This window comes from Mixophyes fleayi, chromosome 6 (assembly GCF_038048845.1).
Source record: "Mixophyes fleayi isolate aMixFle1 chromosome 6, aMixFle1.hap1, whole genome shotgun sequence".
In the NCBI taxonomy this organism is placed as follows: Eukaryota; Metazoa; Chordata; class Amphibia; order Anura; family Limnodynastidae; genus Mixophyes; species Mixophyes fleayi.
In genome coordinates, this window is record NC_134407.1 from 177,073,532 (window position 1) to 177,100,967 (window position 27,436).

Consider the following 27,436-nt stretch of genomic DNA (forward strand, 5'->3'; position numbering starts at 1 on the left):
TTTAGAGCTTTCTTCCTGTTCCAAAGGTTGAACCTGGTCAGGATCAGAATTAATTTCCCCCTCTTCCTCTGAAAACTCCTCAGAGTCTGAAAGGACCATAAGGGTATTATCAGATCTAGGCCTCCTTCTTTTAGCAGGCGGAATGTTTGGGAATTCAAATAACTGGTTCAGTTTATCCAAACCCTTTATAAATGCTGCAGACCATGCCGGTTCTGTGGGAACAGGGGCTTGGTCTGTAGGAGAAGAGGAAGGTCCTGGTATAGACGTTCCAATATAACCTGTGGTAACAGGGAGGCCCAACTGGGTACTAGTATTATTAGCCACCGAAGTAGCCACCGTAGATAGCAATTGATTAGATTGATAAACCATCTGTGCTAAAGAGGAAACCGACTGTGACAGGGAGGTCACCCAGGCCGGTTCCTCCATCAGTGGGGCTGAAATATGCCGGGCTTGCGCAGGGGGGACCTCTGCCTCGCAGACAGAGCAGAGCGCCAACGGGTCCTCCTGCCCACAGGGTAATTTAACATTACATTTAGAACATGTAAAATATTTTGCAATAGGGCCCTTTCCCTTATCTGACATTTCTTAATAAAGGAAGGCACACCAAACACACAGACTTAAATTGTTAAATTTAGCTGAGTAGAGAGAGAGATATAAATGTGTGGAGAGAAAAGTGTAAACTACAAGTAATCAACTAATCTAGATATAAAAGTTGTACTTGTAAAATTTTTAAACACGAAATAATACTTAAGCAAGTAGGAGAACTATAATATAACTCCTACTAGCCCACTTGTACACAGCAATACAGAATATGTGTTTAAATAAATCAGACACTTAGCCCATAGGCCAAACAGGGGAGAAGTCCAACAGCAGTATCCTGGTGCCTGTTCCCTCAGATCTGTTCTCTCTTCCCGGGCTTCTCCTTGGCGCCAGAAGACTGGGATAAACCATCTCTCTCTCTGGAAGGAGGGGGAGCTCTATGTGTTAGCTCCCCCCCTTCAGTAATGCTGCCTCTGCAGCGATTCTGTGTCTGAATAAAAAATTAAAAGTATTATGTGGCAGAGTAGTGGAGACCTCCAGGGGAGGTCTCCGCAGCGGATAATACCAGATGCCCCCTCCTATGTATGAGGGGGGATCCTGGTATAGCCCCCTTCTCCTCTCCTCCGAATCCAAGATGGCTGCCATCAATGCAGTATCCGATAACCGGCGCTCTATGCCTGCAGTGGCAGCGCCGGTTATCGGGGAGGCTCCAGGAGTGACAGCGGTCCGTGAGACCGCTTGTCACTCCTAATTCAGGCACCAATTTCTTCAATCTCCTCCTGTCCCTGTCAGTGAGAGCCGCTGGCTCTCATCTGACAGGGTAGTGCCTGCGTTGCCCTGCTGTGAGTGTGTTCTCTATATTAGAACACACTCCAGCTCTGCCACCTGTAAAAAAAGTTAAAATAATAAAATAAAAGTTAAAAATTACCTACAGTACTAAAACACTGCCCAACTCCATGGGCACCTAAATAAAAACTGACAGGAAGAGGCAGGGGCATTGTAGAGGGGAGGGGTCTGTCGGCAGTACTAAAAGTTAACTAGTTAGGTGCCAACTCCCCAAGCTCCCTCCACAGCCCCATGGTAAGCAGTGTCCCCCAGACTGGATGAAAGAGAAAGTAGTATAATTAGAAAGCCATGCAATGTGAGCATCCATAGAAGAAGCGGGAAACGTAACTTTATGGTTCATCTTTCTTTTAAACAGGGATATATCTGGAACCTCTGGTTCCTCAGAGTGATAAATATAAAGGATTTGACGAACAGCAAGTACCAAGTCATCAATGCCTTGCTTATTTGAAGTGTCACCTTCCCAATCTGTAAGGTCCCCAAAATCTGACTCCCATGGAATCTCGAATTCCTCCCAAGACGAAAGTTCTGATTCACAGGCTCCAAAGTATTGAATTTGGCTAGACTCCTGTCTCAATAATAAATGGCCCTAAGTAAGAGGGATTTTGTCCCGTACCCTCTTGTGGGTACACAGCGAATTGCATCAATTCAGCTATGGATAAAGCTAGCGACTTCGCCCAGACTGGTTCAGAAGGGGTCACCCTCAGACGCAGCTTAGGTGGATAAGATCGCAATTCTCATTGATTGCTATCACAGGGTCCTGGTCATCGTTAGTGTCAACTGACCAGATGGCTCCACCGTAACCTAATACTGAGAGTGAAGGAAGAAGAGGCCCATCACCCCCTATGTATCAGTGGCGTTCTTCCAAACCACTAAAAATAAAGATAAAGAAAATAAACAAATCTTTTCACTGCCGATGTGGCACAGAAAAAATTATGTGCCTATCTCCTACGACACAGAAAAAAAACAGTAAAACAAAAAAGGAAAAGAAAAATAGACGCTACTCAATATGCATGCTATGAAATTAATGAAAACCAATGAAAGATTTTCAATATAAGTCATCATGTCCTCACTGAAGAGGAGGAAAAGGTTTTAAAGAAAGGACTTAAACTTGCCCCGACAAGTAGAATTGATCTATTAGATAAGTATTGGATTAATGGTGCTTTGAATTAAATAGAAATTGAGTACATCACGATTCATCATTCAACTACACCTGTACTATACATTCTTCCTAAAGTACATAAAGATATTAATAATCTCCCTGGATGTCCCATAATAGCGGGAACTGGATTCCTGACCTCTAATTTTTCAGAATGGATTGATTATCATCTTCAGCCTTTAGTTATTCGAAATAGATCATATGTGAAAGACAAGAGATGTTCTTGTTAAACTCAGAGAAATTATATGGGAAGAACACTTCTTTTTGATTTCTGCCGATGTTCAGTCCCTTTATACGTGTATAGGACATAAGGATGGTTTAAGATCTATAGAATATTTTTTAGATAAGGAGAGATTTTCTGTATCGCTAAGAAACCTTTTGTTAGAAGGCATAGAGTTCATTCTCACGAATAATTATTTCTATATTGAGAGGCGTTATTACCTCCAAAGGGTTGGGTCGGTACAGCGATGGGCACCAGATTTGTCCAGAGTTATGCCAATCTTTTCCTTGCATGCTGGGAGAACCAGCATGTTTGGGCTGGGCATGACTTTGGGGCAAATCTGGTGACCTGGTTAAAATATATGGACAATGTTCTATTTATTTGGAGGGGAGATCGATCTAGTTTAGACGACTTCTGTGTATATTTGAACTCTAACAAGATTAATGTTGAATTCTCCTATAAGGTTACTCATGACCATATTATTTTTTTGGATCTAACAATCTTTATTTCAGAGGGGGAGATCTGCACCAAGACCTACAAAAAAACCGACGGACTCTAACTCCTACATTGTACCTACTAATGAACACCATCATATGTGGTTAACCAACGTGCCTACAGGTCAATTCCTGAGGCTTAAGAGGAATTGTAATAAGCCCGATATATTAAGTGAACAAACGTTAGAGATGAAAAAACTACTTTTATCCAACAGACATAAAAAGAGTACTTTGGAAGAATCACTGAATAAAGTTTCTCAGGTTGATAGATTCTCTTTTGGTTGATCAACCTTGTGAGAATCGAAACAAGAAATCTAGTAGGTAACTGTTGCCTTTTATAACTCAATATAATTCAAGTTATAAGGCTATTGAAAAAATTATAGGGACACACTGGGGTATTTTAAGGGAGGATCCTACGCTGTGCACCATACTTACTGAGAAGAACAAATTTATATACAGACTTGCCACCAACTTGACAGATCTATTGGTTAAAAGTGCTTTGAAAGAAAATGTACATAAAAGGAATTACATCTAAGGTTTTTTTTTTAGGTGCTGTACATGTATAGGATGTAGGACCACCTTTAGAGGTCAAAAAAACAAGATCCCTTGTAGAGAAGGAAAGTTTAAAGTTGGCAATTTTCAATATTTGAAATTAATTCAATATTTTGAAACTAAGTGCCTACTGGTGTAAAAGGTAGAAGTATTCCCCATCACAGATGAAAGAAACATGTAATTTATTGAGTCAGAGATTAAAAATGTATCTTGGACTTTCACAAAAATATATCAGCCCTCAATGAGCAACTCCTATGATTTTCTGAATTTACAGAGTTATCCTGTTATTGAAGAAAAGGTAACACAATAAAAATGAATGACAATTCCACTTTACATTTATTGTTTAATAAACATCAGAAAATAATAACATATAAACAATAGTATATGTAATAAAAAAATTCCCTATTGTTGAAGTCCACCTTCAAAACCCCCAATCTAATTTATGTCCATCCCCAAATAGGAGTTATATGGACGTCCCTTTACTGTTACTTTAAATGGGAGCACCAAAGTATTGTTGCCGTCATCCGATGTCATTTTTTAAATTACTCAGTTGTACCGTACTAGAGAATGCAGAAGTAATAGGCCACTACTTATTGGACAAATGTGGAGTCATTCCAATGAGCTAACACTGTCTAATAGCAGCCATAAGATTACCTCTGTGTTTAATACAGTCATGTGATGCCATTTTCTGCCAAAGTACATCCCATATCTTTACATCCCTTTCAAATTAAGTATATTTTTCCGTAGGAGGTTTCGTGGTTAATTCTCAAGTTAATTGACATTACATACCTCTTAGGGTAGCACATGGATACCTCATTTAGATTGACAACAGTTTTAAAAGATGTGCATCCCTTTAAAGGCTAAATTCACTTTTTCAGATATATTTCCTGCTATATAGTTCAAGCCTTAAAAGGCATTTTTCCTAATGCAGGTTTCTACCGCATATGTAATAGTTAAATCTATGGTAGAGACTTGAATTTCCCTGTTGGGTAGTGTGTGAGCTTTACAGATATTTCAGTTGTATAAGCATTAAATATATTGTTAATTAATCCCTGTAACATTTTCAAGAAATTGTAAATGTAATAAAATATGCTGTATACAAGTGTATGCGTTTCTCACCTTGTGTTTTGTTCTGAGCAGGAGTTTGGTCTTCTCCCTCCCCTCTAGTCTCTGACTGACCCTTTGCTGGGATAGAATTGCTTCCTGGATTTATCTGGGCTTCACCTGTAATACAAACAGAACAGTTTGTGAATTAACAGCAACCTGCCCTGCAGATGATATAGGTAATTTCCGAGCTGCAAAAGTGTAAAACCAAGTGCAGATGCTTCCTTTGTGATGTCACAATAATCTCTGCGAGACTGCAAACATTTTTACAGGAAAGTGCATGGATTTCCGAACCAAGGGTGAAAAAGTTGGCACTGGCCGTTGGCTACATCAAGGATGTTCCTTGCCAAATTTCGAATGGGCACAAGAGCACCTACATTTGCTCTGCAGAAACAAGATTTACTTTTACAGAACTGGATTGCTCTAAATGTGATTAAGGGGTAGAGTGGGCACATTATTAAGGGGCGGAGTGGGCGTATTATTAAGGGGCGGAGTGGGCGTATTATTTATGGGCGGATCGGGCCCATTATTAATGGGCGGATCGGGCACATGAGGAGCAGGATATAGTGTCTCCTCCTATACTTATAATGGGACACATTGTGCATGGCTGCAGGAAAGAGTAATTCTAGAAGCACTTTAAGCAATGTAATAAAAGTTTCAAGCACTCAAGTGAAAAAGATAATAAAGTTTGTCATAATGTCCCCCCACTCTCAAGATTCATTTAAATCATAAATAAAGCTAAATTGAGCAGTATTTTAGGAGCAAATGCTAAAATTTTAAATGGTTAAAGAGGTGAAAGATGAAGGGTTTCACTATATTTTCACCATTTCAGCCATGCACATTATTCAGAGCGTGCACCAATGTACAGATTCATTTTAATGGGGTATTTACAAAGACCATGAAGTGGGCATGCACCTTGTAATGGGATTGATGGACAAGTAGCAGACAGTTGATTTTGCTGTTTGCAAGTGACCCACAGTCATTTAAAGTGGACCCATCAATTACAGACATGGAGGCAGCCATTTTGGGGTTAAATCAGTATCCAGCCTATAGATTCACAGAATTAGCAACATCACCACATAAGGATAATTTAATTATTTCAATGCATTACCTTTAATTGTAGGTAAATAGGGTTAATTAATAAAATTATTAAATGGGTTCAAATACCATTTGCAATGTTTTATGGAAAAGCATCAAAAAGTAACATTAATAAAGGTGTGTGCTGCACTTGATGTCTACTTCTAGTAAAAAACAAAAACAAAAACAAAAACAAACAAACAAACAGGAAAAAGACAATTTTTGGAAAAAGGCTGCTTACCCTCCTCTGCAATTCTCTTCCTCTTTCGGGTCATGGGTCCCTCTCCTTTTAACTCATCCCCTTTGCAGCCAACTGGGTCAATCTGCCCACTCTCCCCCTCATCTGCATACTGAAGAGCTTCAATCAGTTCTAAAAAGGTGGCATCATCCAGAACGCCAGCACCTACACACAGGACCAAATCAGATCTTTATTACAATTAATGAAGCAACCCAATACAGACATTTGTTTTTCTTTAAATAGCAAGTTATGTAACTTTTGAAGCATACATAATTTTCTTAGCTGGTCTACTACAAATAATTATCTCCTTTCCAAAATCTCCCTGGAGGTTGCAATACATGGCTGCCAGTTACAAAGACACATGTTCACAGCTTTCAGCATGTCATGTGAAGCCAAAGGGTGAGGATTTTACATTAGAAAGAGCAGTCAGAGCTTAGAGGGGCTCAAGGGATAGCCACAAAGGTAAAAATTATTGTGTACACAGGAAAAGACTAATTACCATATCAGTTAGTGGGAAGGTGTACAAGTTGCCTAGAGAAGTCAGTCTTATTGTGTTGTAATTATCAGTGCTGCCCTGCACCAATGGAGATAGACCTATTTTAATAAGGAAGGGGAAGGGCAGCACAGTGGCCTAGTGGTTAGCACTTCTGCCTCACAGCGCTGGGGTCATGAGTTCAATTCCCTACCATGGCCTTATCTGTGCGGAGTTTGTATGTTCTCCCTGTGTTTGCGTGGGTTTTCTCCGGGTGCTCAGGTTTCCTCCCACACTCCAAAAACCTACATACAGGAAGGTTAATTGGCTGCTATCAAAATTGACCCTAGTTTCTCTCTGTCTGTCTGTGTGTATGTATGTTAGAGATGTTAGACTGTAAGCTCCAATGGGGCAGGGACTAATGTGAGGAAGTTCTCTGTACAGCGCTGCGGAATTAGTGGCGCTATAAAAACAACTGATGATGATGATGATGATGATGATGATGAAGGTTCACTGATGACAGCTGTTCCCCAATGAGGGGATCCTAGACTGAAGTAAAGTTTGGGAAGGACTAGGAGGCTGTAGGTTAGTTACAATAGTAAACAAGATCATAAAGAGTACAAGAGCATCCATGTTATCATTGAAAAATTTTAAGTGTGTCTTGTTTGCAATCCGCTCAATCGAACGAAAAAATAAAATTATTAGATGAAATAACCCAATATTTCATAGACTATAAGTGATATATAAGCGTAAAATACATAGCTTGCAACACTTTAAATATACAATATTATTCATAAAACCCAGCACACGCGTCCTATACTGAACTTACTGGAAAGTGTGAGTTTGGGGATTTGAATTTTTATATACACGTTAATTAACTTTGAAATGTGACATGAGTTGTGGACTGAGCACTTTTTCATCCCTATTGATTTCTACGAGTGCGGAGAATGTACATTTGTGTTATGTGCTTGTCATTGATAGTCAAACCAGGTTTAGGGGCCTCACCAGCTCCTTCCCAAATGTCCATATCATCCTAAGATTTTTACTTTTAGCTGTGACATCTACAGCTGTACAAAAAAGGAAATAATGATACTGTAGACAGACAGGGTCAGAAAAGAGGATTTATGTACTTACGTTAAATCCGTTTCTCTGATTCCGTCTGGGGGACACTGCTTACCATGGGTTGTGGAGGGGAGCTTGGGGAGTTGGCACCTAACTAGTTAACTTTAGTACTGCCTACAGACCCCTCCCCTCTACAATCCCCCCGCCTTTTCCTACTCAGTTATTTAAAAAGCCCCAAGGAGATAGGTCAATCAACAAAGAGCATATAGAGGAAAGGCAGAAGGGAGGGATCGCAGTGTCCCCCAGACGGAATCAGAGAAACAGATTTAACGTAAGTACATAAATCCTCTTTTCTCTTTCATCCAGTCTGGGGGACACTGCTTACCATGGGGACGTTCTAAAGCAGACCCCTAAGGGTGGGACTACTCTGAAAGCCCCGCTCGTAAAGCATTACGAGCAAAATTTGCATCCGTGGAAGCAAATACATTAAACTGGAAAACTAACTGTAAAGGTGTGGACAGAGGACCAGGTGGCTGCCCTGAAAAGCTAGTCTGCAGAAGCCCCATTTCTCGCTGCCCAAGACGCCACTACCGATCTGGTGCAATGGGCCGTAAGTCTCTCTGGCACCGGACGGTTAGCCTTTATGTAAGCTTGCCTAATGGTAGCCGTAATCCATTTAGCAATGGACTGTTTTGAGGCTGTCCAGCCTCTCTTATTAGCATCATAAAGAACAAACAAGGAATCAGTACGCCTCATTAGAAAAGTTCTTTTGACATAAATGCGGAGAGCCCTAACCACATCTAACTTTTCCATAGACTCTGAATCCGAATGGGAAGTGGGAGAAAAGACCGGAACTACAATTTCCTGTTTCAGATGGAAAGCCGAAACTACTTTAGAAACGAAGGAAGGGAGGGTTCTTAACACCGCTCTGTCCTTGTGGAAAACCAGATATGGTTCCCGGCAAGACAGAGCTCCTAATTCTGAAACCCTACGCACAGATGCAATAGGCAAAAGAAAGAGGACCTTCCAGGTCAACCACTTCAAATCTGCCACAAGTAATGGCTCAAAGGGAGGCCCTTTAAGTATGTCCAGCACCAAGTTGAGATCCCATGGTGCTGTAGGCGGAACATAGGGAGGCTGAATATGCAAGACTCCCTGAAGGAAAGTCCTAATATCTGGCAAATCCGCTAATTTCAGGTGAAAAAAAAAAAGACTGAAAGTGCCGATACCTGAACTTTTAGGGAACCTAAACGAAGCCCTGCTTCCAGGCCATCTTGAAGAAAAGCCAATAAACGAGGAAGACGAAAGGAGGACGTGTGACATGTCCTATTTTCGCACCATCTGATATAGGCTTTCCAAATCCGGTGATAGATTCGAGCTGAGACCGGCTTTCTGGCTCGCATCATAGTGTTCACCACGCTGGAGGAAAAACCTCTAGCCCTCCAGAGGCTGGCTTCAACAGCCATGCCGTTAAACTGAACTGAGGTAAATTCTGGCAATGGAAGGGACCCTGCAGAAGAAGGTTGTCTCGTGATGGAAGACGAAACCCCTGTCCTTCTGCCATAGAGAGTATGTCCGCGTACCAGACTCGGCGCGGCCATGAGGGAGCTATCAGAATTACTGGCAGACCTCCTTGTCTTACTCGTCTGAGCACGCGAGGAAGCATGTGAATCGGAGGGAACAGGCATCCCAACCTGAAGTCTCATGACATAGTCATTACGTCTACTGCCCCCGCTAAGGGGTCCCTTGCGCAAAACCTGTGAACCTTTCTGTTGTGTCTGGAGGCCATGAAATCTATATCCAGAAGACCCCACCTATGAACCAGAGACTGGAAGACTTCCAGGTGGAGTGACCACTCCCCCGACATCATCTGGTTTCGACTTAGGTAGTTGGCCTCCCAATTTTTTATTCCTGGAATGAATACTGCCGATATTGCTGGAACATATTGTTCTGCCCAAATCAAGATTTGAGCTGAAATTTTCATTGCAGCTGCACTCCTGGTTCCTCCCTGTCTGTTGACGTATGCCACGGCCGTGGCTTTGTCGGACTGAACTCTGACAGGATGGCCCTGGAGGAGGGACTGGCCTCCCCTGAGGGCCAAAAGAATAGCCTTCAATTCCAGAACGCTTATTGATAGGGCTGATTCCTGAACCAACCAAAGTCCCTGGAGCCAGAGGTGCAGGATTACCGCCCCCCAACCTTTCAGGCTGGCGTCTGTCGTGGCTATGATCCATGACCATGGAGCAAAGGACCTGCCCACCGTCATGTGATCCTGAATCAGCCACCACTGGAGTGACTCTCTCGTCCACGGGGATAGAGCGTAGGTGGGATCCTGACTATTTTGTCAGCAGATCCCACTGAAAACATCGAGAATGGGCTCGACCGAAGGGGATGGTCTTGAAGGAGGCCACCATCTTTCCCAGCAGCCGCATGCACAAGTGCATTGAGGGGCTGGGAGAAAACAAGACCTGAGTTGTTATGCTTTGAATTGAACCGATCTTCTCGACAGTCAGGAACACCCTTTTGCTGGCTGGTGTCCATGATGAGGCCTAGGAAAACCCTGCGTTGACACGGAACCATCTGGGATTTCTTTAAATTGATCAGCCATCCATGGCCCTCGAGAACCGCCAAGGAGAGGGACAGGTGATGACGTAAGCAATTCTCTGAGGAGGATTTGATGAGCAGATCGTCCAAATAAGGCACGACCTGAACTCCCTGAAGGTGAAGACGCGCTGCCACAGTGACCTGATCTTCGTGAAAACCCTCAGCGCTGTGGAGAGGCCGAAGGGGAGGGCCCGAACTGATAGTGGGAGGAACCCACTGTGGATCTGAGGAGGGACTGATGGTCGCTCCAAATGGAAAGGTGGAGGTATGCGTCTTTTATGTCTATGGACGCCATAAACTGATCCTTCTCCAAGCCGTTTATCACCAACCTCAGGGATTCCATCTGAAATCTGTCCACCCTTAAGTGCACATTGAGGCCCTTTAGGTTTAAGATGGGTCGAAAGGAGCCGTCCGGCTTCTTGACCAGAAACAGGTTTGAACCCCTGTCCCTTCTGGTAGTCTGGGACCCTGCAGATAACTCTTTGCGAAAGAAGAGAGGCGACACAATCCTGTATAGCCTGTCTTCTTGATGGATCTCGGGGTAGCGGGGTTAGGAAGAAACGATGTGGAACCGGGCCCAGCAGGTCTATCCTGTATCCCCTGATGTAATGCCCCGAATCCAAGAGTCTTGGGAGGACGCTGCCCACTGTTCCTGAAACAAAGACAGACGTCCCCCCACTGGCACCCCTCTAGAAGAACAGAGTGGTTGTCAGGACGCAGGCTTCTCCTGGGTCTTGGAGGCCTGGCGCCTAGCCGTAAACGAGGATCTCCCCCTAGAAGAGGAGCCTCGAGCATTAGGCTGTCTACATCTAAAGGACTGTCCTCTAGGCAAGGAGGTCCCCCGAAAGGGCTGACAAAAGGAGCTGACCCGAGGATTCTGACTCCTATTAGGGAATACTGGCAAGGAAGTGCTTTTGCCCCCCGATGAATGAGAGATCAAGGTATCCAATTCTGGTCCGAACAAACCTGCTGCTGAAAAAGGAATGGTTTAAACTGACTTTTTTGAATCCGCACCTCCTTCCCAGGATTTCAGCCATAGCGTCCTTCTTGCTGAAATAGATGCCGTCTGAATAGAAGAGGATACAGCCGCTGTGTTCTGGGCCGCCTCAAAGGTACCCCGATGCCTCCTTTAAATGCAAAGCCAGGGGAAGTAAATCAGAGTCCTGTAAGGCCTCTGCCAGCTGGTCTGCCCATGCTTCCATGGCTCTAGCAACCAAAGCTGAAGCAAATGTGGGTCTAAAGGAAGAACCCACAGCCGCAAATATAGATTTCAGCTGGGATTCCACTCTGCGATCATTTGCATCCTCTAGAGATGCAGAACCTGGAGCTGGAAGTAAAGTATGTTTGGCCAATCAGGCTATTGGACTATCCACTTTGGGAATACTCTCCCAGCAAACTACATCTTCCTCCTGCAATGGATACAGGGAAGAGAATCTTCTGGGAACAGAGAACCTTTTATCAGGCTGTTTCCATGCTCCTTGTGCTATATCCTTAAGTTCTACAGAAGGGGGAAAACGGATAGCCTTCCTTTTGGCCTTCTTAAAGAGACTTCTGTCTCTAGGGGTAGGATCCTCCGGTTCTGGGAGGTCCAACGCTTGTCTGACCGCTAAAACCAAATCATTAATAAATTGGCTTTTAGAATTTTCTTCCTGTCCCAAAGGTTGAACCTGGTTAGGATCAGAATTAAATTCCCCCTCTTCCTCTGAAAACACCTCAGAGTCTGAAAGGACCATAAGGGGATTGTCAGATCTAAGCCTCTTCCTTTTAGCAGGCGGGATGTTTGGAGAATCAAGTAACTGGCTCAGTTTATCCAAACCCTTTTTAAATGCTGCAGACCATGCCGGTTCTGTGTGAACATGGGCTTGGTCAGTCTGTAATGAGGAAGGTCCTGGTATAGACGTTCCAATAGAACCTGTGGTAACAGGGAGGCCCAACTGTGTACTAGTATTATTAGCCACTGAAGTAGCCACTGTAGATAGCCATTGATTGGATTGAAAAACCATCTGTGCTAAAGAGGAAACCGACTGTGTCAGGGAGGTCACCCAGGCCGGTTCCTCCGTCAGTGGGGCTGAAATATGCCGGACTTGCGCAGGGGGGACCCCTGCTTTGCAGACAGGGCAGAGCGCCAGCGGGTCCCTCTGCCCACGAGGTAGTTTAACATTACATTTAAAACATGTAAAATATTTTGCAATGGGCCCTTTCCCTTATCTGACATTTCTTAATAAAGGAAGGCACACCAAACACACAGACTTAAATTGTTAAATTTAGCTGAGTAGAGAGAGAGATATAAATGTGTGGAGAGAAAAGTGTAAAACTACAAGTAATCAACTAATCTAGATATAAAAGTTGTATTTGTAATAATTTAAACACAAAAGAATACCTAAGCAATAAATCTGATACTTAGCCCATAGGCCAAACAGGGGAGAAGTCCAACAGCAGTATCCTGGTGCCTGCTCCCTCAGATCAGTTCTCTCTTCCCGGGCTTCTCCTTGGCACCAGAAGACTGGGATAAACCATCTCTCTCTCTGGAAGGAGGGGGAACTCTATTTCTTAGCTCCCCCCCTTCAGTAATGCTGCCTCTGTAGCGATTCTCCATAGAAAAAATAAGAGGCATTATATGGCAGAGTAGTGGAGACCTCCAGGGGAGGTCTCCGCAGCGGATAATACCTGATGCCCCCTCCTATGCATGAGGGGGGATCCAGGTATTGCCCCCTTCTTCTTAGCCACCGAAGCACTCCTGGTTACCGAAATCCAAGATGGCTGCCGTGATCTGAAATGTCCGATAACCGGCGCTCTATGCCTGCAGTGGCAGCGCCGGTTATCGGGGAGGCTCCAGGAGTGACAGCGGTCCGTGAATAAAATAATAAATAAAAAATTTACACTAAGTACAAAAAACGCTGCCCAACTCCATGGGCACCTAAAAAAAACTGAGGCGGAAGAGGCGGGGGGATTGTAAAGGGGAGGGGTCTGTAGGCATTACTAAAGTTAACTAGTTAGGTGCCAACTTACCAAGCTCCCCTCCACAACCCATGGTAAGCAGTGTCCCCCAGACTGGATGAAAGAGAAAAGTGCATTGCCAGGCCCCATAACAAAATTTGGCAAAGAGCCTAGACAATACCACTCCAGCTTAGCCGGGACCTCAGAAGAACAGAGTGGGGCACTGGCATTAAAGCCCCGACTAGAAGGCTCTCATTCCTCATTTTGCTGAGCAGGTGCATCCGGTGGGGGACCTGGCACTGTGCATCCCCCCTTCTCTAACCTCCAAGCATCTGCAGTGGTAATTGGCAACAGACAAGACCCTTACATTAGGGAAACAAAAGTATATCAACAAGTGGGAAAGTCTGAAAATCGAGGTTGTGAGCCCAAACAACAAATCGCAGACTTGTGTTGCTGCTCTGCCATTGCTCACATCGTGTGCCGCACCCCAATACATTTTTCAGAGAGCTGGCAGTACTACAATAATTCCATTTTGTGGATTATAATCTAAAGAGGAATCTAAAAATTACGTAACTTGATTATGAGCGGCCAGTGAGAAAAGCCAACTATAACCACACCAACCTTCGTTTTATAGTCTATATGTGATTGCCTGCTTCTATAAAAAATATGTAGTTATTGTAAGTATGCAATTTTAGTATTGTTGTAATTACTATACAATGCGATTTCATAACATGATTAGCCTTTAAAACCATGCACAATACAAACTACACCGTCAACATGAAGCCTAAGCTTACTTTTGTGTGAAAGGTTTGCATACCCGTTTTAGATGTGCTGTTGCGTCCTGCAGAGAAAGAGTGCCCATACCGAAATACACGCTCACGGTCATGTAAGCGTGGACTAGTGGTCATCGCAGATGGCAAATCCACCTCTTATTGAGAGAAAAATTAAATGCAGTGTTATAATAGTGATTAAATAATTGTAAGAGCTCATAAAACAACAATAGCACAGAACAACCCACCTTCTTCTCCATGCACCTTTCCATCATAGTTATTGATCAGTTCTTCAATAAACGTTTCATCTTCCTCTTTAACCACATCTCCCATGTAAGGGATGTTACACAAGACTGTCTCATCTTCCACCTTAGATTCAAAGGGCAGTACAGATATTGATAAACACAATTCTAGGAATCTGGCACCTTCTCCAAAAAAAACTAAATGTCACCTTACTCATAAAACATCTACAATACATTGAAAGGCAATGTTTCCCCTCTCACTGACAGGAATACATGTTAAAGTTGCATTTCACCATTTTTTGGGCATTTGCATGGTCACTTTTCACTCTAAAGAACATTATTGTACCTAATAAACTAATATGTTTAACTGCACCCAAGCTAAAATGTATTACTTTTAGCTCTCACTGCTACTTGCAAAAAATGTAACAAATTAAATATATACCTTGCTTTATTCAGCGAATTCTAATGGTAACAGGGAAACCAAACGCTTTATTGGAAGTTTAGTATATAAATTTGACCATAATAAAATATATATGTAAAAATAAATGTTTTAATTAGCGATGAATTCCCTTCTCTGAAGCCAAATGGGGGCACAGATTAATAATGGGTTTAAGCAAGAGGCAAGGAATGACCAGGTGACTAGCTTACACAACTGTTCAATGGAAGCCCTATGCCTCCTGGCCCAGAAAGAACCCAAAGCCTATTCGTCATCTAAAAAGGAACTGGTTTTCCAGCCTTGTACACCCACCGTGAGATGCACTGGGAGGGGGCTTCTTTGCCTTTATCTGGACCCCAAAAGGAGAAAAAAAGCTTGGAAATGTCAGAGCACTCCAGTCCAATGTTAAAACGTAACTTTTATTAAATAATCAATTAAAAAGGTTATTATTTAGGTCATTAAATGGATACCCATCTAGGTAAAAATGGTGAACTATAAAGATAAACACATGTGCAAACTGTGTGAAAGAAAGGAACATTTAATTTTTGTTATTTTTGGATTTTGATAAAAAATATTATTAAAAATCCAGAGGGTAAAGCTGGCTTAAATTAAATATATAAGGGTATGTGGAATGAAAAGTAAACAAATCCTGTCAAACTGATATATAGCATATAAACAGGTACATTATCTCCATGGGACAAATGCATGCAGAAAATCCCTATCACTTGCTGATATTAATTCGGATGTAAATCCAGGGAAAAGTCGGGTCTTAAATTAAATGGGATTAGAAATTACCCGAATGTAATAGGCATATCAATAATTACGCATATTGGCCTGAAATGAGGCATAAGTAAGAGCCAAAAGGTGGATGGATTAGGCAGCACTTATGATATCAAGTAATGCGGGGTTTTAATAAATAGACATGAGTCTATAGCAAGCCTGTTGAAAGCCATTATCCATATGTCTCCAACCCTGTTATACTTAGTACAGTGTAATCGCTAAAATAACGGTAGCAGTGATCTCCCTAATCAGTAAAATTAATAGTCAGAAACAAGCAGTTTGTATGTTCTCCCCGTGTTTGCGTGGGTTTCCCCTGGCTGCTCCGGTTTCCTCCCACACTCCAAAAACATACTGGCAGGTTAACTGGCTGCTAACAAATTGACCCTAATCTGTCTGTGTCTCTCTCTGTGTGTCAGGGAATTAGACTGTAAGTCCCAATGGGGTAGGGACTGATGTGATGGAGTTCTCTGGTCAGCGCTGCGGAATCAATGGCGCTATATAAATAAATGATGATGAAGCAGTGCAGCGTTTACATAGATATATGTCTGATCTATAGGGTTAGTAGCCTGAAACCAAGTGTGTCTGATGGAATCAGTACGCTACATAACGCTTATGATATCAAATGGTGCAGGGTTATAAAAAAAGGGCCTATAGTAAGCCTATTGAAATCCATTAACCGTATATCTTGAACCTCGTTATAGTTAGCACAGAACAGTGTAATCACTAAAATAATGGCTGCAGTACAGCGTGCTCTTTGTGCTCTGCCTAATCAATAAGATTAATAGTCAAAACCAGCGTTGCAGCATTTATGTAGATATACGTCTGATCTGTAGGGTTAGCAGCCTGGAGCCAAGTGTATCAAATGAAATCAGTACGCTACATAGCAAGCTGCGATCAGACCCGCAAGCAGCAGTCCGACTCGTTCGCGAGCCACTGCAGTGCAAGGATCTCCTGGCAGTATAGATCTAAACTGCGTCTCTGGCTGGGCACAGTGAAATAACCTCTCTAATAGGCTTCCTGCTAGGCGGATAGTATTGGATAGAGCAGCGTCATCCCTCTATATATCTAAAACTCAAAGCACTAATGGAGCATGTGTCAGTATTATAAGCGCGGCTTTATGGGATCACCGCTGCCAGGTCTCCCTCTGAAAGAATGACGTCACAGAGGACATTCCAAGCCCCAATGTATGTTTCACCAAACAAAAAGGCTTTGTCAAGGGATTTACATAGCAACAAATGACGTTTTTTTTTTATAATCATACTGGCCAATCACATCCAGTTGTCTGTGATTGATGGACCATATAGCCAATGATAATTACTTTCATTTCAAATCTACAGAGTTGGCACATAAAATAGGTTTTAAAAATATGAAAGCAATGTATGCAAATGTCAATGAGCTCATCAATTAATTCTCTTGCTTCCTTTGGGGGACACCGGGGACATTGGGGGTATAGAGTAGGGACAGGGTGACCTGGCACTTTAAATTTCTGTTTAACTAAGTCCTAGCTCCTCCCCCTCTACACCCCACCTTCTGTTCAGCCTCAGTTTAGTTTAAGTGCCCGGCGAAAGGGCTGTGTCTGGGCTGCGTTCTTCTGTTACTTTTATTATTTTATGGCAGGAATGCAGTGCGCGGCAAGCGCTGTATGGAGGGGGGGGGGGGGGGGAAATCGAGGTGCTGTGAGATGTGCCTCTGTTGCCAGCCTCCCTCTCCCAACGTTTTCATACCCTCCTAGAAGCTGGGCACAGTCGCCGCAGGCTGTGTCCGTCCTCCTGATCTGACAGTCAGATAGACTGCAGATACTGCGTGAGGAGCGGTGGCAGAAGGTAAGTGAAACCCTCTCCCAGCACAATGCTGAGAGAGAGAGGGGTAGAAAATCACAGTGTGTCCCTGAGCAGGCTCCAGCGTCTCCCCTTTTCTGTCCTGAGTCCTGACAGAAAGGTTTGGGGATTGTTATTTTCAAAAGTTTATTATTTTTACTCTGTGTGGCTTTATTGGCTGTATTGCAGGCTTACTTTCTGTTCAGTTTTGTGGGCTGCTTGTTATTTATATTGTGTTTTGTTACACTGTATATTACACTGTTTTGTTTGTGTTTTGTCCCATCTGTTAACATGTCAGAAGGGGAAAAACCATGCATGGTAAAGCTGGTGTTACATCAATGTCACCACCTGGGCTGTCTGTCATGTTAAGTTACCATCAGGTCAGTCAGGCGCGCAGGCTCTGTGTGCAGCCTGCCGGCTTTCAAAGAGCATACAGTGTAATACAGCAGCTGCTGCTTTACATACGGCAACACATGCCTGGGTTCGGTCTCTCCAATACAGTGGCTGAACTTGCTCAGTTGGTGCTGTCACAGGCTGTGGTCGCTCCATCCTCTGATTCTGCTTGCACTGTAGCAACGGACATGGGTTCTAGTTCGCCAAGTCAAGGTTTGACTGTTTCTCCCTGGTGGAGTCTGTACAGCCTGCTTGGGTACAGGGAATTGCATCCTCTGTACAGGGTTTGGTTTAGGTTTCTCCCTCGTAGAGAGGATGTTACAATCTGCGGCACCGTCTTCCTCACATAAGCGTAGGAGGATGGTGCCACAACTTCAGCAAAATAAGCCATATTTTGACTGTAGTTCCCAGAATGAAGGTAGCTGTGAATTCTGACATGGATGCTCCTTCGGTTGTGGAGGAGATTCATTCTGATCGCCAGAGTGTGGAGGAATTAATACAAGCTCTGTGCCAGGTACTTCACTTTCCTAAGTAAGAGGTTCCTCATATTGCACGGGAAAAAAAAATAAATCTTTTTTTTCCCTATTGGAAGATTTGTTGTCAGAGCCTTGGACTTCCCCAGATAGCAAGTTTCAAGTATTTCGGTGACTGCGGTCGGTTTATCCTTTTCCTCCTGAAGTTTTTGCTAAATGGTAGACGCTTCCACGTGTGGATGCTGCAGTTACAAGGTTAGCCAAGGTAACTACTATTCCTTTTCCTAACATAGCCACTCTTAAGGATGGTACAGACCATTAGGTTAAGGCTGTCCTTAAGTTCATTTTCGTGACAGCATGTGCCTCTTTCAGGCCTGCTTTGGCATCTGCGTGGGTTAAAGCAGTAGAACACTGGTCAAAACACCGTTTTCAAGGTTTGTTGGCAGGCAGGCCTTCCTCTGAACTGCTTCCATTAGTGGAGCAAATTCAGAGGGCGATAGATTATTTACTAGAGGCAGCTACATACGCGGGACTGATTGGTGCAAGTATTTTTGCCTCTGCAGTTTCAGCTCCTCGTATTCTCTGCCCTAAGTCCTGGAACGATGGGGAGTCTGAAAAGGTTCTTGAGACCATACCGTTTTCTGGGGGTCTTTTGTATGGACCTCAGCTTGACTCCATTATCAGTCAAGCTACAGGTGGAAAGGGCACTTTTCTCCCAGATAATGCTCCCAAACAAAGATTATCCAAATTCCAGTCCATTCAGTCCTCCGGAAGGGTTAATATTCCTAAGGCCAATCATCCGCCCCTAGGGGTGGTTTGCTGCGTGGGCGCCAGGCCTAGTCGGTTTGATGTCCAGTAGCGAAACCTGCAAACAAGCAGTCCGCATGACGGACATTTTGCTCCTCCGCCAGTGGTGTGAGCTCGTCTTTTCTTGTTCAGGGATCAGTGGTTGCAGTCTACCCCCGATGTCTGCGCTTGGGTGTAGTGGATTGAGGATACAAGATCGATCTGCTCGGTCTTTCTCCCAGACAGTTCTTTGCCATAGGGCTTCCCACTTGTCCACGAAAGCGACTGGTTTTATGGGAAACGATTCTATCCCTCTTTATTCCAGAGTGATGATTCCGGTGCCAGATTCTCAAAGAGGTTTGAGTTTCTATTACAACCTTTTTCTCGTACTAAAACCAAAGGGCTTATTCAGACCAATTCTGACTCTGAAAATCTTTCAACACATGTCACAGTGCCCAGGTTCCAGACCGAGTCTTCGAGCTCGGTCATTCAAGGCATGGAACAAGGAAAATTCATGGGGGTTCTAGACATCAAAAATGCCTATCTTTCAGGTCTGGGCCCCCTGGCTCTATGCCTAGAGTCTCGCAGTCCGTCTCCCTCTGATTAATCTCCTTCTTACACAACCCCACATAAAATTGAGACTGTTGCTTTTCTAAAAAGGCCACCTCACAGTCCAGGTAGCGTTCCCTCATGTGGGAGAGCACGCTTCTCTTAGTCTATTGATGATATCAAGTAATGCGGGGTTGTAATAAATAGACACGAGTCTATAGCAAGCCTGTTGAAAGCCATTATCCATATGTCTCCAACCCTGTTATACTTAGTACAGTGTAATCGCTAAAATAACGGTAGCAGTGATCTCCCTAATCAGTAAAATTAATAGTCAGAAACAAGCAGTTTGTATGTTCTCCCCGTGTTTGTGTGGGTTTCCCCTGGCTGCTCCGGTTTCCTCCCACACTCCAAAAACATACTGGCAGGTTAACTGGCTGCTAACAAATTGACCCTAGTCTGTCTGTGTCTCTCTCTGTGTGTCAGGGAATTAGACCGTAAGTCCCAATGGGGTAGGGACTGATGTGATGGAGTTCTCTGGTCAGCGCTGCGGAATCAATGGCGCTATATAAATAAATGATGATGAAGCAGTGCAGCGTTTACATAGATATACGTCTGATCTATAGGGTTAGTAGCCTGAAACCAAGTGTGTCTGATGGAATCAGTACGCTACATAACGCTTATGATATCAAATGGTGCAGGGTTATAAAAAAAAGGGTCTAAAACGGGTGTTCTTACCAACCAAGACAGGATTCTAGCCTTGTATAACAGGGAAAGATCTTGGTTGGCGGCAAGGTAGCCTTTGGTACATTTCGCCATGAGTGTTTTTGGCAACATGGTATCGACTTTCTAGCCGGTCCAGTTTGCTCAGTTTCATGCACGGCAGTCCCAGTTGGATCTTCTGTTGCAATGCAACAAATACCATCTGAATCTGGCGGCCCAGGTATTTCACCTGCCTCCGCAGACCAGTTAGTTGCTTCTTTGGTGGTTACATAAACAGATTCTCGCCAGGGGACGCAATTTATCAATTTAAAATTGGACTTTAATCACAAAGGATGCCAGCCTTCTGTCTTCATGCTCAGTTTCAGGGTTTTTGTACTCAAAAGGAATCCAAGCTTCCAATAAATGTCTTTGAACTGTGAGCAGTCGTCATGCATTATTCTAAACCTTGACAATAGTGTGGAGCAATTTTAGTAGGTCCTAAGACCAATGGAAATATAGGTATTTATTCATCATTCTAAAGATGGTTTCACTGAGAATTAAAGAAAATTAAATATCCCAATCATGTTCCACCAATAAAAGAACATATCATATGAGAGCAAAATCTGGACACCCAAAGAGTATTCATCACAGACTGGTATGCTGCAAGCATATCCATAGCGCCTACACTTCATTCAAAGCGTGTGGATGACCACCTTTGTTGAAGCTTTGAAGCTGGGTCTCAGCAGAAAAAAGTCAATATTAAGTCTTAGAGGAAAATTCACAACAGCCTTCTGGAGGAAGCATGTGTACTCAAAATCACATTGTACTTTTGAAAAAGCTGAATACAACACTGATATTTCAAACAACCTACAGGCGACTCATATGACCAGGAGAAAGGAGACTCATATGCCCTCAAAGGAATTTCTGCAAGGGACTCAAAAGTGACTCACCTGAAGAGGGGAATGCACTAAAATTATGTCCCACTGAGGAACCAGTTAGTCTATATTTGAAGGTATATTCTGACCATGGGGACGGAAACAGCCTCATTGAGAACTGGCAGTACAGAGACCTGAATCTTCAGGGAGACGTGAGCCAGCCCAGTGTCTGGGTCTCCATGGAGGAAGGCCAGTAGGTCAAAGAGACGAAAGGTATCACAAGGGAAGTGGAAATATCACCACAGAATAGTTATTTAAAATAGGAAAAAAAAAAAACTTTGTCCCTTACCTTGTTGTAGGACAGTTGTTAAGAGTCTGGTTTCCAGCCCACATCATTGTTTGTATGACCCAATACAAAAAATGAATTAGGGCCTCAAGAAGTATGGCATTAAGGTTAGGTCTCTGATATTCTGCTGATGGAAAGGGGTTAGGAAAAATAAGTGACCGATGCAGTGTATCATACGCAAGCATGGACTGAGAGAAGTCTCCAATTTAGACAGTCCAGAGCAAGCAGAAATTGGGAAGTCCTCCCACCTAATAATCTTCTTCCAGACCCTTTGAAAACTCACATGTAGGAAGTAGGAAACATAACCCAGAAGGACGGCCCATTACAGCCACCTTGTACGCCGGTAGAACGCACTAGCAGGCACAGTAGCAGGTAACCATCTGGTTTAGTTTTGAGGCCATGAGGTCCACAACAAGTCAAAAGTTGGCTCCCTAGGTCTCTACCCCAAGAATATAAATGGACGTTTGCATGGCATCTGCCCCTTTTGCCCTGTAGATCAGCTCTACTTCTGCCTTGGTCAGTGAACGGTGGGTGCCGTCTTGGTGGTTTAGATAAGCAGCTACAATGACATTACTGCCTTGCCCATCAGGAAGACAAATATTAGACAAGATAAAACAAGGGACAGAGAAGGAAGAAGTTGGATCTCCAAAATTTCTGCCTATTCTCGTGACTGTACACTAGGCGTGAGACCACCAGCCAGGAAACGCAGAGAGAGGGAAAAAGCACCTACCCCCAGGGCCCAGCACTTGATTGGCAGCTGTCCAGCAGGACAGCCCCCTCCACCAATAAAATGCCCAGCGGGGGCTTACATCCACTGTAACCCCTGCATGACCCATGCAGTATACTAATGGCTACCTTTAGTGAGAGACTGGTATTCAGAGGGCCCACTGTGTCTTCTATCCTTACTGCGAGTCCATAACTGAGAGTCCAGAACACATAATCAATACTTAAATGTGCCTCCATGTTCACTTAAGCTCTAAGCGAGTGAGTGCAAGCCATCACAGAATTTTAAAGGCAATGGCTTCCTAAGTGCTGAAGTGGCACTAGAATAAATGGGACCCTGATGCCAAATAAATTATTTACAATTATAGCACATCTTCACAATACTAAAAAATTAAGTTTAGAAACGTTACATCTGATGCCATACTGAAGATTAAGATTGTTAAATGTAATCAAGGAGATGGGATAATCATCGTCCTGCAGTGAATATAGATAATGAGTCTGGTCAAACAAGTGTAAACCACCTCCGGTTTTGAAGGGATTCAAGCTTCATGCCAGACCCTGATTATTGAAGGCACAGTGAACCTAATTCGCTAATGGTCTTGAAGAAGAAAAAAAAACAACAGTAATTCCATTGTAAAAACATGTGCAAACGATTTAAGAACATATGAGTGATTTGAGATGAAGCAGTGATACATGGAGGGGAGAAGTTTTCTTTGAACATCAGACTCAGGGACTCATGCAAAGAGGAAAAGATGCACAATGTTCACGAAGCTTCCAGCTCTGTAACACTAGCCTATGTACCAGGTGTACCTCAGAAGCAACAAGTGTAGCTTAGACATGTGGCTTGACAAGTAGTAATGCTTAAGTCACATTACCTTATTTGTTCACAATAAAAAAATGTAATTAATTAGAAAGTGTTATATACATAAGACAGAATAGTGTCTTGATATTTATTAATAAAGGTGAAAATTGCATTTACTGTATATAAAAAGCCTTTCCTGTCGCAGTCGAAATGGAAATGTCAGATAAGTAATGCAACTTTGTAGCAGCTGGATAGGTGAATCCACAAACATCCAATCAGAAGTTAGGTAATACTGCTGATCGTCATCATACTTCATGCATCTTGTTGCACCAGGCCTCCAGAACCTGCAGATATGGCTCCCGGCAGGTATATAGCGTCCAGATCTACCTTAATAGCAATTTCATGGACACGACCTGACTGTACATATCCTACACTCACCACTTCCTTCCACTGATCTGTCTATCCAGTCATAAGTCTCAAGTGTGAGATGTGACTAAATCTGCATACAGATGTAGGCCTATGTATACTCATTTTTTGGTGCACAGTACAGAAATGCGTATTTTATGCAAATAAAACTGACATATCACCAACTTTATTTGAGCCTTTAGTCTTTATACCTATTGTGGGACACTGAGGAGAGGCAACTGTGCCTAAAAATGGTTAACTACACTTAGCTAGTGAACAAGGGATTAAACATGTAGAGATTGGTCATTGTATCATCATCATCATCATTTGTTTATATAGCGCCACTAACTCCGCAGCGCTGTACAGAGAACTCACTCACATCAGTCCCTGCCCCATTGGAGCTTACAGTCTAAATTCCGTAGCACACACACACACGCACAAACTCCTCACAGATAAGGCCATGGTTGGGAATTGAACTCATGACCCCAGTGCTGTAAGGCAGATGTGCTAACCACTACGCCGCCGTGCTGCCCACATTGTATGTAAAGTTTTACATGTATGTTTGTTAATGTTACAACATGCCTCTTCATATTGAATTCCCTAATTATAGGTTTGTGGCACATAATGGTCATTATTTGTATGATTGCTGTCCGATTGAAAAAGTGGTTAGCACAAGCACCATATAGAGATGTATTTATATTTCATACACGTGTATACAGTAACACAATGACTGTTTACACATTGTTCTAATTATTTTGTCTGTGTCCCCAGTTTGGTAGAACAAATGCAACAGGTGTTCAGACCCTAGTCACATCTATACAAAATAATAGCTATGGATATTACATGGTTAAATATTATTGTGATACTCATAAGGTGTAATATAACATACCATGAAGTTTTGCTGTAGGGGAGACCAAGAGTACATGATGGGAACAAGTGCCACAGTGTTCAGAGACCTTGTATATATAGACTGGACATCAAAACCAGGAAAGGTACTTTCTACGGTACACTGGAAGGATAAATGTGAGAATAAAACCTACATTAAGCGAGATGTACTTTTCAAGTCTATAGTGAATTGACATGAAAAATAATACCAAAAAAAAGCATGTTACAGGAATTTGTAAGCTTAAAGCAAGCACTGACTATATTGTGTTTTACCCTTACTATGAGTCAGAGTAACACACACACAAAAAAACAATAGTTTACCAAAAAAAAAAGATTCAGGTGATCCACTGTATTATTACCATGCAGGTGACTCTTCAACAACAACATATCTAAAATTGTAATCAAATGAAAATGTCATCACCGTAATATTAAAGACAGTTGCAGGTCAGTGCTGTGAGCTTACCTTTTTGAGGAAAGGGTGCGCATTCGCAGGTTCCATTATCTGAACTGGTTGCGCTCTTAGTTTCTCCCAGTCATCATTTAACAGGTTTGTTCTTTCCTGGGCTTTCACCAAGTTCTCCACATAAAGATTCTGTCCAGTTGAAAATAAAAATAGCCTTAGCTGAAGTTAAATTGTAAGTTCACCAAGAATATAAAGCCTTAAAATCAGCCATTGAATAGGGTCACAAAATATAACCTATCCCAACTAGAATGTTTGCCTATTTAGATAACAAATCAATACAGTAAGACTCATTGGGGGGAATTCAATTGGCCGCGTTCTTGGTAAAAGTAACGCAGCCTGCGCATTATTACCGTTATTACGGTAATAATGCGCTTAATTACAGTTATTACAACGCCTGAGCTGCGTGCAAATTACCCTAATAACCGTAATAACTTTAACTCCGCGCTAATTCGGGGGGAATTGAATTCCCCCCATTGGGGCCACTTTTTTACAGTAAAAGTGCGCAGTATTACCATTAGTACGGTAATTTTAACGCTGATTTTTACTCGCACCTCTCTGGCCGCAAGTAAAAATCTGGGTTAAAATTACCGTATTAAAAGGTAATAGTACTAACGCGGCCGAATTGAATATGCCCCATTATGTAGAGTTTACGCCTACAGCTAGCAGACAGCCCAATTCTGTCACCTTACTAAGGGGTATATTTACTAAAGTGTGGGTTTGAAAAGTGTGGAGATGTTGCCTATAGCAACAAATCAGATTCTAGTTATCATTTATTTAATACATTCTACAAAATGACAACTAGAATCTGATTGGTTGCTATAGGCAACATCTCCACTTTTTCCAACCAGCAGTTTAGTAAATATACACCAAAATGTTAGTTCACCATTCTCTCTTTGACACACCTCCAAGATTAAAAAAAATATTAATCAAGTAGAAGGCAAAATAAAACTCCAGCAAGGCAGCAGCTAACTTACCTTGACAATGTAGGGGGGATAAATAATATTTCCTGATCCCATAAATGAAAAACAAAATAATCCCCTGGAGATAAAAATTCCTGTAAGAAATTCATCCAATCTATTTTTAAATTCACTTTGTCATTACCACCACACTTGGTAAAGAGTTCGATAGTCAGACTACCCTTACAGTTAAGAACCCTTTCCATGCTCTATGCTTATGATGAAACCATCATTCCTCCAAACCGAAGTAGATGTCTGTTTATCACCTGTACAGTTCTAAATATGAAAAGCTCATTGGACAAATCTTTGTATTGACCTTGGCTATATTTATGCATGCTAATTATGTAACCTCTAAGACACTGAGAAAATAAACAAGCCCAATTTGCCTGTTCATTCTTTAGAACTTTACGCCTCTTTCTTCTTAATTAATAAAGTTGCCACCCTCTGAACCTTCTCAAGTTCTCCTATGTTCTTTATGTAGATAGATGCCCCAAACGGTATCCCACATTAATATTAAGAGTGGTAAGGGACTTATATAGAGGTGAAACTACATTTGAATCAGGTGTCTATAGCGCACCGGGATTTTATTAGCCTTTGCATCAGTTGCATGACACTTCCTGCTGCAGTTTATGATCAACTAATATTCCTAAATCCTCTCAGATTTCCCCATTTGTATCCCATTTAATATGTAAATAACATCATTTTTATCACAGCCTAGGTACCTAACACTACAGTGACCTGTGTTAAACTGCACCTGTCATTCTCTTGCCCACATTACAATGTATGTTAATCCATCTGTAGCGAAACGTTCTATTTTATTTTGGCTATATTTTGGTTATGTATGACCAGTTTTAAGAAAACAAAATCTGAATCATATTTAACTTTGCACTGCCTGGGACATGTATATTGTGACATCTTGTGTACTCACCCCAGCAGACTGGTTGGACTGTAATCTCTTCAGCTGCTGCAGACGCATATACTCCAGGCGCACCTTCTTCTTCCAGTACAGAAGAGTTTTGCTGTACTGTGGGTTAGGAGGCTCCATTGTGCTACTGGATTAAACTACAGGTTACAATCCCTTTACTGTACACTAAGGAGGACATTTCCATGTTTTTAATGTTATTCTTCACTGAAAATTCCTTTGTAACCTTTTATGGAGAAATATTAAAAAACACACAACACAAACCTCATGTTTCCCCCCTAACAGATGGATGAGTGATGTTAAATTATTATGGGGGAGATTTTAAAGGAAAGAAAAACAAGATTTTTTTTGAGGAATTGGTCAAGTCTGACAGGACCATTTTCCTTTTAGATACCACTGTCAGAAACGTCAGTCTTGCTTAAACCTGCTCAAGTAGAATCCAGCAGCGTCCTCCCCACAAAATACCCAGCGGCCCCTGCTCTCGGCACCCACTGGGTAATCGCTAGATCCCCTCCATCTAAAGGACCTTCCTGACATCACCGGTCATGTGACTGCTGTGGTCACGTGGTACACGGGGAGGCTGCTGCTGCTGCTGCTGCAAGTGTAAATGTTCCTGTGTAGATATGAAAGTAATGGGGAATCAGGTAGAGCAGTGTTCTAGCAACAAACACTGCAAAATTTCTACTGCAGTCAGGTGGAAAAAAATGTTTTCCTTTTCAGCCATTGTTTAATCCCAGCGAAGAGTCTTAAAACAGGTCACATTGAAGCTTACATTCAGCAATTTGAATATTGCAATACTTTTTCCCAAAGTT

The 27,436-nt window shown here is 42.5% G+C and overlaps 1 protein-coding gene across 3 annotated transcripts in view; it reads right to left on the reverse strand.

The window, feature by feature from the left end:
• The window catches only part of EZH1 (enhancer of zeste 1 polycomb repressive complex 2 subunit), a 71,838-nt gene extending 44,669 nt beyond the window's left edge, over positions 1 to 27,169 (reverse strand). Inside the window, exons 1-8 of one of the 3 annotated variants that reach the window (XM_075177393.1) lie at positions 27,049 to 27,169; positions 26,631 to 26,754; positions 24,747 to 24,875; positions 24,288 to 24,407; positions 14,321 to 14,441; positions 14,120 to 14,230; positions 6,231 to 6,392; positions 4,928 to 5,032 (exon numbers count right to left, since the gene is read on the reverse strand). In XM_075177393.1, the coding sequence (XP_075033494.1) occupies positions 4,928 to 5,032; positions 6,231 to 6,392; positions 14,120 to 14,230; positions 14,321 to 14,441; positions 24,288 to 24,407; positions 24,747 to 24,875; positions 26,631 to 26,754; positions 27,049 to 27,161 (985 nt within the window). In that variant the 5' untranslated portion in view covers positions 27,162 to 27,169. Of the gene's footprint in view, positions 1 to 4,927; positions 5,033 to 6,230; positions 6,393 to 14,119; positions 14,231 to 14,320; positions 14,442 to 24,287; positions 24,408 to 24,746; positions 24,876 to 26,630 lie in introns of all 3 variants that reach the window. The other 2 variants (XM_075177394.1, XM_075177395.1) reach the window with 2 other exon arrangements.
• Between the last annotated feature and the right edge of the window lie 267 nt (positions 27,170 to 27,436).